Source organism: Panthera pardus, unplaced genomic scaffold (genome assembly GCF_024362965.1).
Source record: "Panthera pardus isolate Hobbes unplaced genomic scaffold, ASM2436296v1 HiC_scaffold_15, whole genome shotgun sequence".
Taxonomy (NCBI): domain Eukaryota; kingdom Metazoa; phylum Chordata; class Mammalia; order Carnivora; family Felidae; genus Panthera; species Panthera pardus.
The window spans coordinates 31,740,965-31,755,407 of NW_026526710.1; the positions used below are offsets into that span (position 1 = coordinate 31,740,965).

Genomic DNA, 14,443 nt, shown 5'->3' on the forward strand with positions numbered 1-14,443 from the left:
CTTTGATTTCCTGTCCCTCCTCCAACTTGAAGCTTGGGTAGTTTCCCTTTACTGAGGTATTTCAGTGGTCTTTGAAATGATTCAGCAACCTGAGGTGTTTAAAAAAAAAAATTTTTTTTTTTTTAAAGTAGGCTCTGCACCCAGCATGGAACCCAACACGGGGTCTGAACCCACAACCCTGAGATCAAGACCTGAGCCGAGATCAAGAGTCAGGATGCCTAACCGACTGAGCTGCCCAGGCGCCCCTTAAGAAAATTATTTTTAACACATGCTTTTTCTAGTGTGTATTCCTTTTTTTCTTCTTCTAGCAGATGCGGTCATATGCAATAGGGAACAGTAATTATTTTATAACTGTGAAGTGAAAGTAAATGTATTCATGCAAGGAATAATGTTTAGTGAATCGTTTTTGTTTTTTTTTCTTCAAACATTAGTTTATCTGAGAAGAAAGATTAGTTTTAGTGAAAGACAGCCAGGATGTTTTTATGGCACTAAAACGATTTAAAGGTTTTTCTACTCAAGCATACTAATGAAGGAATTTCTTTTTCTTGTATTGAAAGTGTATGTATGATACCAGCAAGGTAAGGACATACAGAAATTCTTTAAACCTATCTAGTACAGGGGCACCTGGGTGGCTCAGTCAGTTAAGCGTCCAACTCGACTTCAGCTGAGGTCATGATTTCACCATGTCATTAGTTCGAGCCCCACATTAGGCTCTGTGCTGAAAGCTTAGAGCCTCCTTGAGATTCTCTCTCTCTCTCTCTCTCTCTCTCTCTCTCTCTCTCTGCCCCTCCCCTGCTCAAGCTGTCTCTTTCTGTCTCACAAATAAATAAATAAGCATGAAAAAAATTTAAAGCCTACCTAGTATAAAGAACTACCTGATGCTGATTACTATAATTGAGATATTATTCAACCAAATTCTGTTCAGTTTACCTTCACGAGGTTTGCGCTTCTTTGCATCAGTGACTTGGAGCAGGGACTTCTGAGTACAGAGAGCATGTGCCCTCACCACTCCTAGCTGCCCCCTGTAACTCAAGGCCACAGAGGTTCTCCAGAGTGGGAGGGTCCCCTGGGCAGGAAGCGGGGAGTTCTCTTGATGTGGAGCACTTCTGGGGGGGGGGGTGAAGAAGTGGGAGCACTTGCTAAGTCAACATGTGAAGTATTTGTCGATAGAGAAATGCATCGCTAAATCGGTTCCCATGACCTTGGTTTCTTTTTCTTGCTTGGCTAATCTGTGCCAAGGGAATGGATAGAGTTGATTGTACTGCAGATCTAAATGCATACATGTGATATAGAGCCAGAAAAATATTGTTTTAGCTCTAGGGATAAAACACCAGTGTTTAAAATCATATTGCGTTTTATTCTTTTTCTTATCTTTGTTTGTTTAGAGAGTGCAAAAGCAGGGGAGAGGGTCAGAGAGAGAGAGAGGGAGAGAGAGAATCTGAAACGGGCTCCGTGCTCAGCATGGAGCCCGACTTGGGGCTCAATCCCATGACTGTGAGATCACGACCTGAACCGCAATCAAGAGTCAGACACTTAACTGACTGAGCCACCCAGGGACCCCAAACCATATTGTATTTTAAATGATTGCCTCCTAAAATACATTCAAACCAGATTACTAGAATGGTAATTCTAATGGTAATCTCCTAAAGGATGGAGAAAATTAGTATTTACCTCAGCACCAAACAGAAAACAGAATAAATATCAGCTCCTCCTACCATGTAAATACCACACGCAAGAATCTGGTTTAGGAACCAGATCAGTACATAAAATGTAAGTGTCTAACTACTGGTGGATAAAAATAATACTTTAGGGAACTGCATAATTACACATAACAATTCATCAGTTTCTTCACAAAGCCTTTTTAATTAAAAAAGAATCCCCTTTAAAGGAATATGATAAAAATAACCAACTTTAAGTTCACAGTGAAAAAATATATAAGATATTAAATATTGTATAGGATATAAGTGTGCATTGTGTTTCACAATTAGGAGTAATGATCTGGAACACAAACAAACATTCAATAACTATTTTCTATTGAGAGGCTAAGGGCCTCTTGACTTGAACAAGGTCATTCTCCTGGGATAGAACACTATTGATAGGTAGTTCTGTTTTATGTGGCATCTTTTTTTTTTTTAATTTATCTTTAAGTTTATTTATTTATTTTTGAGAGTGAGAGAGAGAGAGAGAGCAAGCAGGGGAGGGCAGAGAGAGAGGGAGGCATAGAATTCAAAGCAGACTCCCGGCTCTGAGCTGTTAGCATAAAGCCTGACGTTGGGCTTGAACTCATGAACTGCGAGATCACGACCTGAGCCAAAGCCAGATGCTCAACTGTCTGAGCCACCCAGATGCCCCTGTGGCATCTATTTTTTAAATAGATGCATAGTAATTTTTTTTAATGCAGTAACCCTTACCAAAAACACCATTTGAGTTTTGTAATTTCAGTGATTACAATATCTATATTAGAAAAGCTCATTGAAAACATTAGGCACTACCTAAACAATAAAAATTGAACACATGAATTCCTTCTATATTACTAAGATTATATTGTGCTTTTTCAGATTTTACTGGAAAAGAAACACTGCAGAGAAAACATTGACTCTTTGTTCTTTATAAAGAAAAGATTATCTCCTGTGATCTGAGATCAACCTCGAGTAAATTAGAGAAACCCCCCTTAGCTAACACCCCCCTGCCCCCTCACTGAAGTTTTGTGTCTCAGTACACAAAATCATTTAGGTAGAATGCCTCTTCAGTGTCCTGTACACCATTGTTTCTCGATCTTTACGGAATCTTCACTGCTCTTATCTTCTTTTAACAAGATACAGCCAAGTTTCCAAAGACCCTAAAGCAATTCTGCCTCCCACAGTCATCCAAAAATTGTTTTCTGAATAGTTTGGACCAGTTGCTTAAAGATAAAAATCACTCAAGACAAAAAGGAGTGTACAAAGGCAAAGATTATTACTGAACTGAAGAGAATTTTGAAACCTGGATCATAGTGTTGTAAACTCGTATTCACCAACAAAAATAGGCAGTAAAGAAAAAGGAGAAGGCGGGGAAAATCCTAGATGATTACGGGAAAGACCAGGTAAGTTCTGGCAGAGGCAGCGGGAACAAGGCGGACAGAGAATGGGTGCCCTTCTTTTAAGTGAAAGGTGTTTGAATTTCATTGGCAGATACATGCATTGGATCATTTGAAACTTGTCTTGACACCTATTTTCCCAACATTTTATTGTGAAGATTTTCAATCAGAGAAGTGGAAAGAATTGTACGATGAACACCTCTCCTCCCACCCAGATCCCACAATGAACATTTCACTCTTTCTCTACCACCTGTATTCCATCTCTGTCCATCAACCCAGCTCATTTTTGGTGCATTTCAAAGTGAGTTTAGATATCAGTATGCTTTGGTCCTAAACTTTTTTTTAATAAACTTTATTTATTTATTTTGAAAGAGACAGAGATGGCATGAGTGGGGGAGGAGCAGAGAGAGAGAGAGAGAGAGAGAGAGAGAGAGAGAGAGAGAATCCCAAGCAGGATCCACGTGATCAGTGCACAGAGCCCAACTTGGGGGCTCGAGCTCACAAAACCGTGAGATCATGATCTGAGCCAAAACCAAAAGTTGGACGCTCAACCGACTGAGTCACCCAGGCACCCCTGCTCTTAAACTTTTAAGCACGTACGTCAATATTTGTTTGATTCTTTTTTGTTTTTCAGGTAAGGTGTACATACAGTGAAATACTCAAACCTACCCACACTGTAGACTTGTGCCTTCTGTGATTTTTCATGACAGCACGTCTGTGTAATCCAAACCTTTATCGAGATGTAGAATGTAACATTACCCCCCGAAGCTCCCTCATGTCGCCCCCCCCATCAATTCCCACCCCCTGCAACTGCCTGTTCCGATTGTTTCCTCATAGATGAATTTTGCCTGTCCTAGAATTTCATATAATTGAATCCGCCGTATGTGCTGCTCGGTGTAAGGCTTCCTTCCCTCAGCACACAGACTTCAAAATCTCTTTTTGAGTCACCTGCAGAGTGAGGTGAAGTAATCCCATTCGTTCGATTTCAAGTGGCTGAGCTGACTTGGTGAATCCTGACTTTCAGGGCTGTTTCCTGCCATTCTCAATCTTGCCAGCAACGCGCACATCAGCACCAACGCCACCTGTGGGGAGCGGGGGCCCGAGATGTCCTGCAAGCTTGTGGAGCACGTGCCCGGTCGACCCGTGCGCAACGCACAGTGCCGGATCTGCGACGCGGACAGCGCCAACCCCAAAGGCAAGTGTCGCTCCTATTCGGAAGTGCCCTTGGGGACTGGTGCCTCTAGAAATGATGACTGAAGGCTTCTGTTAGGAGTCACGAACATTGTGTTCACCTTCACTGCCGCTCATGTCCACTAGCCTTGCCATTGGGAAGTCAAAAACTTTAAAGAGCTGAGAGGAACGCCTATATTTTTTCTTTTCGCAGAACGCCACCCAATATCCCATGCAATCGATGGGACCAACAACTGGTGGCAAAGCCCCAGTATTCAAAACGGGAGAGAATATCACTGGGTCACAATCACTCTGGACTTAAGACAGGTAGGTCGGGCCAGAAGCACTGGAGGATGTCTATGGATTGCTGAGTTGTGCTCTCCCAATGCCCTTCCAGAAAGTCTGGCTTGTGTCTGAGCATGTTTACATTCTGGTCAGACTGTTTTCCACCAGGTGAATTCAAGTGATACACAGAAGTAGTCTATTTCTTGTCGCATTTATCATTCCCAGGTATCTGCGAGAATATGGGTGAAATTGTGTCCACGTGGTTTGGTGTTCTTGGAATCTGGGTGAGCGGGGCACGCTCACCTGTTTGGGATACCATATCAAGCTGTGTGCTACATGTCGTCAGACACCCTGGGGGTGAGGGGACAAAACGCAGAGTTCCTTTTGAGGTTATTGGCTTACTATTATCACTGTGCAAAGGTATTGCATAAGGGTTGTATGTAGAAAATAAGGCTAGGAAACCAAAGGGATGATGTGACTCCTGTTGGCCATGCTCCAGCCCTGTCATGCCGTCGGTGAGTCCCAGAGTAATGGATTGTCCTCACTTCTGTGAGCAAGCCTTCAGTACGAGTTGGGAAAGACAAGGTATAAATGGCTCCAGCCACGCCCGTATCTTCTTGCTTTGCTTCAAGACCACATAGGAGAATGGAGAAAAATATGATACGGGTCTTGGTTGTCCCGATGTTTCTGGGAAAGGGAAGGAAAAGGAAAGAAATCCGAGAGGAAGGAATGAAAGAGAGATGGCAGGTGTTTTGGGCTATTGTCAAAATCTCGAATTTGAGTTCTCCAGAAAAGCCATTGCATGACATTCTTATTTATTTCCATTTAATTTCTCTTACATTAGAACTCATCAATATCACGTTAACTATAAGCTCAAAGAGACAAATCATTGAAATATGCACTGCAGGGTTGAAATAGGAGTTGTGAAAATTTAATGACAAATAATTATAATTCTTTGAACAAGTGTTAGTTTTGGGTTTTTTTAAATGTTTATTTACTTACTTTGATAGAGAGACAGTGTACCCATGCGTGAGTAGGGGAGGGGCAGAGAGAGGACAGAGAGAATCCTCAGCAGGCTCCGTGCTGTCAGTGCAGAGCCCAGTGCGGGGCTCAATCTCATGACTGTGAGATCATCGCCTGAGCCGAAATCAAGAGTCGACCACTCGAACGTCCAGACCACTCAGGTGCCCCAAATAAGTAATAGTTTTTGAAATGTGTAGGCGTTTAAGTAGAAGACAAGGTGATGGTGTGTATATTCACATACAAGGAACTTTTGTATTATTTCTAATGTATCTGAGTTCTTCTGGGAACCCTTGGGTTCTTCTACTTGGGTTCCTTCCACCATAAGGAATACATTCAAGTGGAATTAGCAGGGCCTATTAGAAAATGTATTATTTCTAATAATAACAGTAAATAAAGTAGCAAAAGGTGAGGCTCAGGAGATTTTTCCCATGTTTAGGTTCATAGTATTTCAGTAAAATAACACTTTCAGTTGTTTTCAGCCGTATGTCTTGCGTTATTATGTCATGTCTTAATATTTGTAAACCTCCCTAAAGCAAAAGAGAAAAGAACCCCCATTTTGGCCCGGCCTGTTTTTATTTCAATGGTGAGAAATTGAATCTCCTCCTCTACTGCAGGAGATCTTGGTTTTCCCATCGCCTTTTCAGTTTGTTTTCTATCTTCAAGGGGAAAAACACAGCCGTTTTCACCATCAGAAATGTGATAGTGTATGGAGTGTAGGGGCAAACTAACAGCTGGACATTTTACTTTTGGATTTCAGATCCGTGTTAGACTGTCATTTATCGTGCAATGTGTCACATTTGATTTCACTCTGAAGGGATCTCTTTTGCTTTAGGTTGAGCTGAGTTGGCTTGAGGAATTCAAGGGGGCTCATCAGTTTTCGGTCTTTAAAGCATATTTCAAAAATAGGCATGTTTACATAGTTATAGACCTCTAGGTAATTTCGAGTGCTTTTTAGATAAATTTCCAAATTAAGATTACTTAAACTAGTTGGTACTCAGAAATGTCTTTACCTTTTTTCTTAATTTATTTTTTATTTAAAAAAATTTTTTAAATCATTTATTTATTTTTGAGAGACAGAGGCAGAGCATGAGCAGGGGAGGGGTGGAGAGAGAGAGAGAGAGAGAGAGAGAGAGAGAGAGAGAATCTGAAGCAGGCTCCAGGCTCTGAGCTGTTTGTTAGCACAGAGTCCAACGCAGGGCTCGAGCTCACGAACTGCGAGACCATGACCTGAGCTGAAGTTGGACGCTCAACCGACTGAGCCACCCAGGCGCCCCTCTTTATCATTTTTAGACAGTGTAAAATTTTTGTCATGCTCTCAGTTTTTTAAAAAGTGCATTATGCAAGTCTCTCTCAGATTCATTTATTTATTGAGCCTTTTTATTATGAACATTTTTTAATATGTAGAAAGCATATTACAGTAAGCATGCACATACCCACCCCTGAGCCTCAGAGATTGTTAAACATTCTGCAATCTTGATTTCAGCTTCCCAGTTTCCAGGCGAATGGCAGTCATGATGATATTGTACCAATACAATATTTTCTGTAGCTTCAAAAAGTTAAGAGATTTATCCTGAAGAGACACCATGCCATTTGCAGCCCTAACGAAATTAAGAGCAATTCCCTAATAACTATTTCACCATCCGTGTCGAACTTTCCCCGTTTATCCAACAATGTCTTCTGTAGCTCTTTTTCCTTTTCAAACCAGGATCCATTAAAACCACTCCTCACATTTGATTGTTAGACTTCTTAAATCTCTTCTAATCTGAATTACTCTCCACTGGATTTTAATTATTTTAATTTTTAATTTTATTTTTTTAATGTTTATTTCTGAAAGAGAGACAGCACAAGCTGGAGTCAGGCAGAGAGAGAGAGAGAGAGAGGGAGAGAGAGAGAGGGAGATAGAGGATCCAAAGCAGGCTCCATGCTGTCAGTGCAGAGCCCCATGCAGGGCTTGAACTCAGGAACAGCCAGATGATGACCTCAGTGGAGGGAAGGAGGGAGGGAAGGAGGGAGGGAAGAAGGAAAGAAGGAAGGAAGAAAAAGAAAGCTTAAGATTCACTTTAACAAATGTTAATCCTAACATATATGTGAGTAGTCTACATAACAAACTACTTCCTGCTCACTATCAAGTGACTTCGGAGCTTGGTCTTCAGCACTATACCCCTGAATTGAGTCAGAGATCTTTTGTGACAACTTAAAATTTTAGAGAAGTCATTCTGAGTGAGAGAACTAGCATGTGCATTTGATGGATCTTTTTTTAATTTTAATTTTTTTCAATGTTTATTATTTATTTTTGAGAGAGAGAGACAGAGACAGAGCATGGGCAGGGGAGGGGCAGAGAGAGAGGGAGACACAGAATCCGAAGCAGGCTCCAGGCTCTGAGCTGTCAGCACAGAGCCCGACTCAGGACTCGAACCCACAACTGCAAGGTCATGACCCGAGCCGAAGTCGGACGCTTAACCAACTGAGCCACCCAGGCACACCATTTGATGTATCTTGAATGTAATGCTTGTCAGCATTTTTTTAGGCCCTGCTGATTCCGCTTGAATGTATTCCTTATGGTAGAGGGAACCTAAGTAGAAGAACCCAAGGATTTGCAGTTTGAGACCCACTACTTTCAAAGTTTAGACACCAGGCAGAATCTTTCATCAATAGGGAAATTCGAAAATCCACACCACGGTGAGATACCATTTTGCACCCACTGACATGTCTGTTACCAAAAATACAACAGGAAATAACGAGGGTTGGTGAGGGTGCAGAGACACTGAAATCGTGGTCCATTGCTGGGGGGAATGTAAAACGGTACAGTGTGGTGGAACACAGTGTAGTGGTCCCTCAAAAAGTTACACAGAGAATTTGCACATGCTCCAGCAATTCTCTTCTAGATATATCCCCAAAAGAACAGAAAGCAGGAATTCAGGGAGGTACTTGCACACCCATGTTCATAGCAGCATTATTCATAATAGCCAGAAGGTGGATGTAACCCCAGTGCCTGTCAGTAACTGAATGAATAAACGAAGTATGGTACGTAAATAGAATGGAGTATAATTCTGCCTTCAAAAGAAAGCAAATTCTTTTTTTTTTTTGGCATTAACTTCAGTATTTATTATTTTTTAGAGACAATTTATTTATTTATTTATTTTTTCAATATATGAAATTTATTGCCAAATTGGTTTCCATACAACACCCAGTGCTCATCCCAAAAGGTGCCCTCCTCAATAACCATCACCCACCCTCCCCTCCCTCCCACCCCCCATCAACCCTCAGTTTGTTCTCAGTTTTTAAGAGTCTCTTATGCTTTGGCTCTCTCCCACTCTAACCTCTTTTTTTTTTTTTTCCTTCCCCTCCCTCATGGGTTTCTGTTAAGTTTCTCAGGATCCACATAAAAGTGAAAACATATGGTATCTGTCTTTCTCTGTATCGCTTATTTCACTTAGCATAACATCTCCAGTTCCATCCACGTTGCTACCAAGGGCCATATTTCATTCTTTCTCATTGCCACGTAGTACTCCATTGTGTATATAAACCACAATTTCTTTATCCATTCATCAGTCGATGGACATTTAGGCTCTTTCCATAATTTGGCTATTGTTGAGAGTGCTGCTATAAACATTGGGGTACAAGTGCCCCTCTGCATCAGTATTCCTGTATCCCTTGGGTAAATTCCTAGCAGTGCTATTGCTGGGTCATAGGGTAGGTCTATTTTTAATTTTTTGAGGAACCTCCACACTGTTTTCCAGAGTGGCTGCACCAGTTTGCATTCCCACCAACAGTGCAAGAGGGTCCCCGTTTCTCCACATCCTCTCCAGCATCTATAGTCTCCTGATTTGTTCATTTTGGCCACTCTGACTGGCGTGAGGTGATATCTGAGTGTGGTTTTGATTTGTATTTCCCTGATGAGGAGCGACGTTGAGCATCTTTTCATGTGCCTGTTGGCCATCCAGGTGTCTTCTTTAGAGAAGTGTCTATTCATGTTTCCTGCCCATTTCTTCACTGGGTTATTTGTTTTTCGGGTGTGGAGTTTGGTGAGCTAAAAGAAAGCAAATTCCGATACATGCAGCAACATGGATGAACCTTGAAAACGTGCTAAGTGAAATAAACCAAACACAGAAGGACAAATACTGCATGACTCTACTTCTTTCTTTTTTCTTTTTGAGAGAAGAGAGAGAGAAAGAGTATGAGCGGGGGAGGGGCAGAGAGAGAGGGAGACACAGAATTGGATGCAGGCTCCAGGCTCTGAGCTGTCAGCACAGACCCTGATGCGGGGCTCGAACTCACAAACTGCGAGATCATGACCTGAACCGAGGTCGGACACTCAACCAATTGAGCCACCCAGGCACCCTGCATGACTCTACTTCTATGCAGCACTGGTGTGGTTCTCTCTAGAGAGAGAGAAAGTAGAATGATGTCTGCCAGAGCTGAGGGGAGGAGGGACTGAGGAGATCATGACCTGAACCGAGGTCGGACACTCAACCAATTGAGCCACCCAGGCACCCTGCATGACTCTACTTCTATGCAGCACTGGTGTGGTTCTCTCTAGAGAGAGAGAAAGTAGAATGATGTCTGCCAGAGCTGAGGGGAGGAGGGACTGAGGAGATCATGACCTGAACCGAGGTCGGACACTCAACCAATTGAGCCACCCAGGCACCCTGCATGACTCTACTTCTATGCAGCACTGGTGTGGTTCTCTCTAGAGAGAGAGAAAGTAGAATGATGTCTGCCAGAGCTGAGGGGAGGAGGGACTGAGGAGTCAGTGTTTCATGGGTGCAGACTTTCAATTTAAAAAGGTGAAAAAGTTCTCAAGGTGGATGGCGGAGGTGGCTGCACAACAATGTGAATGTACTTCGTGCCAATGGACCGCACACTTAAAATGGCTACAATGGTCATTTTTTTACGTTATGTATATTTTACTACAACTTTTGAAAGTTGGTATACTGTGAAATACATGCTGTTTTGTATCAGCTGGGTCCATCCAATCAGGAAATCAGAAACCACACCAGTTATTTACAGGGATGTATCTAGCACGAGGAACAGGTTAAACAGTGTTGGAGGACTGGGGAAGAGAGTACCAAGGGAACTCGGGGATGCTAATGGCTGAAGGGGAACCAGGGGAGGCGTGGGGGAGGCTGCCTTCCAGTCTTCTGGCCTCCTACTATTACCTCCACTCAAAGCCCCCCAAAGCAGAGTATAGAAGGGTGGATTTGCAGTTGCATTGCAACCAGCACAGATACTGTCTTCTCAGTAGGTCATCACTTGTGCCATTGCAACCATGTAAACACAGAGACACGGCCTTGAACCCTGGAACGGTAGTTTCACCGTGGTTGGCCAGATCCTGAATATGCTTATAGTAAGTTTTTAGATCAGCTTTGGAATAAAAATGCAAAATTTGGAATTTTCATCGGCAAACCATGGAGTGCCTTTTGATACATTGACAGACTGGATGTGTCCTTAGATCTTGGTTTAGAGACCATACAGGGTGATACCTTGGTACCGTGACTTTAAGAAGGACAGTGGTGGAGGAAAAGGGAGGCAGTTCCTTTGTTTATATATGTATTTATTGTTACTTCTTGATTGTGTGGTGCCATGGAGATGTGTAAAGTGTAACTGGGCACTATGCTTTCATAATTTACAAAGTAGAAGGTCACAGCATTGAGGATGAAATGTTGTTCCTAGTCAAGCACCTGACAAACTCCACACACTAGATAAATGTGAGCTTCCTTTCCTTCTGCCATATTTGTAGTCCACAAGTGACTTTGAAGTCCCAAAGATCTTTAGATATCACCAAAAAAAGGTTAACCAAGAACTTGATGTAATCTGGTTGGAGTTAGCTAGTAGAAGGTTGAAGGATGCAATTATGCAGATGTTGAGAAATACATTCATAATTCAAAAATGATTTTTTTTCCTAGTTAGAAAAGTACGTGGCCTCATGGTAGAAAAATTAGAAGGTTCAGGTAAGTGTAAAGAGGCAGAAAACCTTATAATCCCTTCACTCCAAAGCAACCCAAATAACATCAGCCTATTGCTTTTAGGCTTTTGCATGGATTTGTGTGTATTTAATAATGCTGCAATAATGCTATCATGTATAACAGATTTATTATGGGTGTTACATCATCGAATCCTCATACTCACACTATGAGTTTGGTCTTATTATGATCTCCTTTTGACAAATGACAAAACTGAGACTTAGGGAGTTCAGGTAACTTGCTCAAGAGGAGAACTCACTGGGGTTCAGGAGCCTGGGCTCTGTCTTCATCAATGGGCAATACGATCCCTTCAGCTGAAACTTTTGACACATATGTTTGTGTCCTGATGTTTTATTAACTTTGTAGCATTTCCCAACATAGCTAAAACTCATTATTAATAATTTTTGAAAGTACATTAATATTCTTCTACATGGTTTACCCATTACTTGCGTAAGAATCCCCATGCCTGACATTTTAGTTATTTTCTGTCATGGGTAATAACTGGGTTAAAAAAAAGAGTTTGATCTCCTGTGTATGCCAATGAAGTAATACAGTGAATACAAATCAGTTTCAAGGTTCATACTGCAAGTTTGTGTTTAGTTTTATTTTGATGATCCCATTAAAAAGGAATATTTATTGCCTATATGTGTATAGGAATCTATACATATACCTTGTATATGAACATATATGTATTTTACGTATATATATGATATGTATGTGTAGGACTTACACAGTTGACCCTTAGACAGTGTGGGGGTTAGGGGTACTGACCACCTGTGCAGTTGAAAATTCATGTATAAGTCAACTACTGACCTGCTGTTGACTGGAAGCCTTATCGATAACATACAGAATTTAGAATCATATAGAACTTATAAAAATATATAATATAGAATTATATACAGTAGGTATAGAATCTATATATGGCATATTAAATCTATACATGTATACATTGTATACATATAATCTATGTATTGTGTACTTATATACAATGAATATATGTAGGAATCTATATTTGTATACATACTAACATAAGTATACGTTATAGACTACAAAGCATTTTTTTCCTCATCCATATTAGTTTATCTGCTCTCCCCAAAAGTCCTGGAATACAGATGGTCTCTTTGGAGGTAAGCACATTGCAGCACAGAGCGGTTCACTGGCTCACCCAGGGTTAAGTGGCTGTATGTGCTGAAGCTGGGATTGGAAATCGGGACTTCTGGTTCCTTCCACACTATGCTACTGTCTCACCTCATTTGTTCCTGGTCTCCTATCACTGTTTTCCTATTACGGGGAGACTGGCTGGATCTCATAGAATTTCCTCCTGATGTGGGATAGTTCAGGGTCTTCCTAAACCCTTCCCTTGTTTCTCTTTCTTCATGTTGCCACTCAGGGGGTCCTTTCCCTACGGTCACTGGTAGATTTGGGTGCTAGCGGCCATGTGTTTTTTGGCCAAGAAGCAGGAAAATGAGCCAATGTGTTGTACTCTCCCTCGAAAATTTTTAAACCTGGGAAAAAAGTGTCACTGGGAGGTGGTCAGATTTGTGAGTCAAAATTTGTAATGTTCGTTTAGAAGATAAAATATGTTTCGTAAAAAAAGGAAATGTTTCCTATAGCACTGAAAATAAAACTGCCCTTTGAAGCAGTGCTTTATTTTCTGTGTAGGTTTAATTAGGAAGTGGCACTTTGTTGTGGGAACATAATCACAGAAGGGCCTTTGTTTTAGACGAACCTTTAAACAATAGCTGCTTGTTTGCCGGGTTTTATAAAACCTCATTAATTTGGATGTCTGTTGTTTTTTCCCTAAAATTTCTGAAAAATTGACCAGAACTAGATTTAGGTTTATTATTGTGTCATATCCAAATAGAAGGTGTTTGCTAAGCACACTGACAGGGTAAATAAGAAAAGAACAGGCAGATTTCACAGTCTTCAGAGGGAAAATCTTGAAAGATTTTTAGAACAAGAATTGCATGTAAGTTGGAGTTTCTCATTGCAGGGGAGTCTTGGCTGTTCATTAAAAGAGGTCAGGCAAAGACCCTTCCTGGAAACTGTGGTAGGAATTATTGTTAACCGTATACTTGCATTGATTCAAAATGATTCATTCTGTTTCAATTTTCTGTTACTTTATACTCAACCAATTTCACATGTTAAGTTTTTCTTGAATTTGTTTGGCAAAAAGAACAGATTGGAAGAAATCTTAAGCTCTTCATTGTGGTCTGAAGTAAGCCACACAAAATCCTTGTCCTTCAGGCATTTTTATCTTTTTCATCCTGTTCTCTGTGAAACTGCTACTCTCGTAGATAGGTCTTTCTTTTGTTTTCCTATTTTTATTATCTCATTTTATTGTTTCATACACAACTTCTCCAGTTATCTATTGTGTATCTAGTGTGTAAGAAATCACAGCGAACCGTTATGCCTTCAAACAGCAGCATTCATTATATTTATCCCAGTTTCTATGGGTGAGTATTTCAGGAAGGGCTTGATTGAGTGGGTGTATGGGTAACGTTGCAGGCATAGGGGTTGGAGGTGGGGCAGCTGGGGAGGAGGTGCTGAGGCAGCTAGGAAGAGGGGTCTGGGCAGTTGGGAAGAGGGTACTGGGGCAGCTGAGAAGGGGGTGCTGGGGCAGCTGGGGCTTCATGTGGTCTCAAGACCTCTCTGTGTGGTCTCTCCATGTGAGCTGGTGTGGGCGTCCTCATAGCATGGCAGCCTTAAGGCAGAATGCCTACATGGCAGTTCAGGGCTCCAGCACAAATGTTCCAGAGAAAGTTCCAGAAGTCGTGTCCCCACGTAGACCTGGCCTCCAGAGTCACGTGGCAGCACCTCCCTGGGCGCTATGGGCCACCCGGTCATTGAAGTCATGGGAGATTCAAGTAGAGGAAACATGGAGCCACCCCAGCCTGTCAGCGGGGGAGGGGGAAACAGTTGGAGG

At 41.7% G+C, this 14,443-nt stretch overlaps 1 protein-coding gene across 2 annotated transcripts in view; it reads left to right on the plus strand.

The window, feature by feature from the left end:
• Positions 1-14,443, plus strand: part of LAMA1 (laminin subunit alpha 1) — a 168,552-nt gene that overhangs the window by 28,288 nt on the left and 125,821 nt on the right. For both annotated transcript variants that reach the window (XM_053902399.1, XM_053902400.1), the window contains exons 2-3: positions 4,101-4,271; positions 4,461-4,573. In XM_053902399.1, coding sequence (XP_053758374.1) covers positions 4,101-4,271; positions 4,461-4,573 — 284 coding nt within the window. The remainder of the gene's footprint in view (positions 1-4,100; positions 4,272-4,460; positions 4,574-14,443) is intronic.